This window comes from Charadrius vociferus, unplaced genomic scaffold (genome assembly GCF_000708025.1).
Source record: "Charadrius vociferus isolate BGI_N301 unplaced genomic scaffold, ASM70802v2 scaffold783, whole genome shotgun sequence".
NCBI lineage: Eukaryota > Metazoa > Chordata > Aves > Charadriiformes > Charadriidae > Charadrius > Charadrius vociferus.
Window position 1 is genome coordinate 322,977 of NW_009647834.1, and position 4,648 is coordinate 327,624.

Below are 4,648 nucleotides of genomic sequence, written 5' to 3' on the forward strand. Positions count from 1 at the left end.
ACGCCTCGTGCCCCCGTGAAATGGGACTGGCAAACGGCTGTGCCTCCCTCGCCTGCCTGCATCTCCAGGCTGCCCAAACCACGCCACGTCTTGGCACCCCGGCGCTCGCCGGCCGGTCCAGTGGTCCGTTCCCGTGTCTGTTGGCTGTGGGGTCCACTCTCCCCCACGGTGACCTGGAGGTTCCTCCTGCCTTTCCTGGCCGCTGCCAGGTCTCGGGCAAGTTCATAGACACTGGACGTGTCTGGTGGTCATTCCCCCTCCCGCATCACCCCATGCCGCTTCCTTACAGATCTCCGACATCTACATCAGCGGGGAGTCGGGGGATATGTCAGCCAAGGAGAAGCTGCTTCTGTGGACACAGAAGGTGACGGCGGGTTACATCGGCGTGAAGTGCACCAACTTCTCATCGTGCTGGAGCGATGGGAAGATGTTCAACGCGCTCATCCACAGATACAGGTAGGCAGGAGAGCATCGTCCGGGTGGGAGGAAGGGCTGGGGACCTCCCGGGGGGTCCCTGCCCACCCCTGCAGCTGGTGATGGTCTGGGTTGCTTGGAGATGTAGGTGAGGCTTGCAGGGAGCAATGTCTCTTTTACCTGGAAATCATCTTTTCTGCCAGGTAGCTGGGGGGGGTGGATGCTTGGAAACAGCAACAAAGCCATCAGGTTGCAAGAAAAAACGTCTTAAACGAGGCTGGGGAGAGAGGCACACGAAAAAAAAAAAAAAGGCAAAGCTTTTAAACTCTCGAGAATGGGAGTGCTGCAGTGCTTTACGTGTTAGCGCTGCCCATTCCGCTCTCCGTGAAGAGCAGCACTTCTCTGCGCTTCCATCCAAAGGTCTCGGCGCTCTCCCCGGCACCAACTAAGCGTCTCCCGGTTCCTTGAGAGACAGCGCAGCCCCGCACACCTTCTGCCCACTCAGCGCAGGCGGTGGGTCAGAGCTGGGGCTGATTTCTGCCCCGGCTGCTTGCTCAGGGGGACTCGGCACGACGCTGAGAGCCTGCAGGAGAACAGCGAAGGCCCCGTAAGGAAGCGTCTCTCCTGGGAGCCGAAAATAGCGCTGCCTTCCTGCGCTGCTCCGTGCTCGCTCGTGGCCGGGAGGAGCGGGCAGGGTTTGGCAGGGAAGGGCAGACGAGGCTCCCGCAGGCGGGAGATGGGGTGCAGGGTGGGCAGCAGAGGCGCGGGGCGCAGAGGCTGGGCTTTTCCTGGCGCCGCTGCCCTCAGTTGCAGTCCGTTAGTGCTGCGGTTCGCTGCTGGTGGTCTGTTCCTGCTGCTTCTTCCCCAGGCACAGCTGGCAGCATCCCTGCCCGCTGCCGTCCCCTCCGCTCTGTCCACGTCATCCCGAGAGGTGCAGCTCCTTCCAAGGAGGGCTCCCAGTCCCAGCCCGGCACTCTGGGTACAGAGCGGGTGCCGGACAGGGCAGGTCCCAAAGGAGCACGAGAGGTTTTTCCCTCATAGCCCGACCACCCCCTTCCCAAAGGGGACAAGCTGGGGAGGTGCTGCAGCCCACGTTCCCTCGGAGGGCCACCAGCCTGGCACCGGAGGCGGTGGTGTCTGTCCGGGATGCTCTGCCCTCGACACCTTGAGCTGTTTCACAGAATCACAGAATGGTGGGGGCTGGAAGGGACCTTCAGACATCATCTAGTGCCAGAGCGGGGGCACCCAGAGCAGTGGCACAGAACAGCGTCCAGGGGGGGTTGAGTATCTCCAGAGAAGGAGACCCCACAGCCTCTCTGGGCAGCCTGTGCCGGTGCTCGGGACCCTCAACGTAAAGAAGTTCCTCCTCATGTTGAGATGGAACTTCCCGTGTCCCAGTTTGTGCCCGTTGCCCCCCGTCCTGTCGCCGGGCACCACTGGAAAGAGTCGGGCCCCATCCTCTTGCCACCCGCCCTTTAGATCTGGATCAGCACTGCTGAGATCCCCTCTCAGCCTTCTCCTCCCCAGGCTGAACAGCCCCGGGGCTCTCGGCCTCTCCTCGGCACAGAGATGCTCCAGTCCCCTCAGCATCTCCGTAGCCTCCGCTGGACCCTCTCCAGCAGCTCCTTGTCCGTCTTGAAGTGGGGAGCCCCAAACTGGACACAGCGCTCCGGCTGTGGCCTCCCCAGGGCAGAGCAGAGGGGGAGGATGACCTCCCTCGAGCTTTGTCAATGTCGTGACTCTGGCGCGTGTCTCACAGGCCGGATCTGGTGGACATGGAGAGGGTGCAGATCCAGAGTAACCGGGAGAACCTGGAGCAGGCCTTCGAGATCGCCGAGCGGCTGGGGGTCACGCGGCTGCTGGATGCCGAAGGTGGGCAGCCGGGGGAAGCGGCTGGTGCGGGGAGATGCCCACCTCTCTGCCCGCTCCCGTTCCTCACTGCCTTTCTGCTTCCCCTTTGCCAGACGTGGACGTCCCCTCTCCCGATGAGAAATCTGTGATAACTTACGTGTCTTCAATCTACGATGCCTTTCCCAAGGTCCCCGAGGGAGGAGAAGGGATCAGCGCTATTGTAAGCATCGCTGCGGGTCGGGAGGCTGGGACGGCGGTTTGGGAAGCAGCTGGTTGTTGTGGGAAGGGTTTGGAGGTTCCCCATCCGCCGTAGGAGATGACTGATGGGTGGAAGAGGCTCAGGGAGAGGAGGGAGCTTCCCCGTTAGCGTGTCTGCCCCAAGAACTGCCGGTGTGCCTGTAGGGCTGTGGCGTTCTCCAGTCTCTGCAGCACATGCCGCTGGTTTTGAGCTCACGGGAAAGCTGAGCTGGCTTCCAGGGAGCACCTTGCAAAGAGGATCCTCCTCCTCCTCCTCCTCCTCCTCCTCCTCCTCATTCCTGTGCCGGTGGCACCTCGGTTCCCTCCCTGCTCTGCTCGGCGGTGCCGGGCTCTGCCTCTGCCCTGCCGGCAGCGCTCTGCAAGGCCGCTCTCACCCCACAGGAGGTGGATTCGAGGTGGCTGGAGTACCAGAGCCGCGTGGAGTCCCTCATCTCATGGATCAAGCAGCACACGATACTCATGTCAGATAAATCCTTCCCCCAGAACCCTGTAGAGCTAAAGGTAGGTCCTGGACAAGGTCCGTTAGCGGTGTCCCGTGTGCTCGGTGCCAAGAGCTGGGTGGTGGCATTCCCCAGGGTGGTTTCTGATGAGCCTTTCTCATCCCAGGCACTTTATAACCAGTACATACACTTCAAAGAAACTGAAATCCCAGCGAAAGAACAGGAAAAAGGAAGGATAGAGGAGCTCTACAAACTGTTAGAGGTAAGTCTCACCGTGGCTACCCAGCGGCTTGTAGGTGGGAGTGTTGTGCTTTTAGCGAGACTAAAGCGCGCTCAGTTCAGGTTTATTTTGGAAAGGAGAAGTGGAAATAACCCTCAGGGTAAATGGTGTAGCGAGCGGCATGCTGCAGGAGCGGAGGCAGAGCTGTTGCCTTACAGCTTTCCTTGCTGTAATTTCTCTCTAGCCAGCTGGAGGAGGAGGTAGAAAATGCCATTCTGTTGATGTTTTCCCCAGGTATGGATTGAATTTGGACGTATCAAGTTGCCCCAGGGCTACCACCCCAACGACGTCGAGGAGGAGTGGGGCAAGCTCATCATAGAGATGCTGGAGCGCGAGAAGCTCCTGCGGCCGGCGGTGGAGAGGTCGGTGCTCTGCCCGCGGCAGGCAGAGTCCTCTGCGGGGATGTCCCCTGCTCCTCTGGCTGGAGGGACGTCCCAAAGCTTCTCTCTCATTCTCTCTCCCTCTGCCATCGCAGGCTGGAATTGCTGCTACAAATCGCGAACAAAATCCAGAATGGTGCTCTGAGCTGTGAAGAAAAACTCACTCTCGCGAAGAACACGCTGCAAGCTGTGAGTGAGGGGGGGGGCGGATTTTCCCCCTCCTAATTCTTTAATTTATTTTATTTTCCTGCCTCTTCTTTTATGCCCTTCTCTACCCCTTTCTTCTACCTGGGGTGGTGGGTTCCCCTGGACAGTTTTCCTTTCTCTTCTGACCTTGAGCCCATCCCAGAGGGGCTGTAGGGGCGGTGGTGGATACCCGGTGATCTCTGGCACAAGGACCTTGGGGACAGGGGGACAGGGGAGCCGCCTTGCCGTGCAGCAGCCTGCCTCTGGGGATGTAGCGAGCGAGGCTGGGCGGCCGCAGAGGTGCTGGCTTGGAGCAGAACTGCAGTTCTGGGGAAGCTTGTTGTATAACGAGGCTTAAAAAACCCCCCAAATCTGTTTTATTTGTCTAAAAGACTGTCAGAAAGGACTCGGTTGCAGACTGTAGCTACCCGGGAAGGGAGTAGACTTCTGAAGAGGGGTGTTTTCTTCTGGGAGAAAGAGATGTAAGGATTGGGAGCTAAAAATGGTTAAACCCAAGCGAGAAATGAGATGTACGTTTAAGTGACGGTCCATGGGGTTAACCACGGGAGCCCATCTCTCGCTAGAAGCTTTCAGTTCATCCGCAGGAGCTTTTCTATAGGGGAAGTCCTGGGTGTGGTGTGAGGGATGAACTCACGTTCTCCTGCTCAAGTCAAGGCTGGGGATCAAAAGGTCTTTTTGGTCTTAAGGTTGATGATGGGCTGCTATGGTGTTCTCTCTGCCCACGTGCCTGGGCTGAGGTGACCCAGCGCTCTGTCTCCTCTCTCTCGGTGCAGGACGCTGCTCACCTGGAGTCGGGCCAGCCGGTGCAGTACGAATCC

The 4,648-nt window shown here is 59.3% G+C and overlaps 1 protein-coding gene across 1 annotated transcript in view; it reads left to right on the forward strand.

The window, feature by feature from the left end:
- The window catches only part of MACF1 (microtubule-actin crosslinking factor 1), a 166,058-nt gene that overhangs the window by 60,910 nt on the left and 100,500 nt on the right, over nt 1-4,648 (forward strand). The window contains 8 exon segments of the mRNA XM_009882791.1: nt 290-456; nt 2,174-2,286; nt 2,379-2,485; nt 2,905-3,024; nt 3,130-3,225; nt 3,478-3,605; nt 3,719-3,812; nt 4,604-4,648. The exon segment at nt 4,604-4,648 is cut by the window's right edge and continues 104 nt beyond it. Of these exon segments, the coding sequence (XP_009881093.1) occupies nt 290-456; nt 2,174-2,286; nt 2,379-2,485; nt 2,905-3,024; nt 3,130-3,225; nt 3,478-3,605; nt 3,719-3,812; nt 4,604-4,648 (870 nt within the window).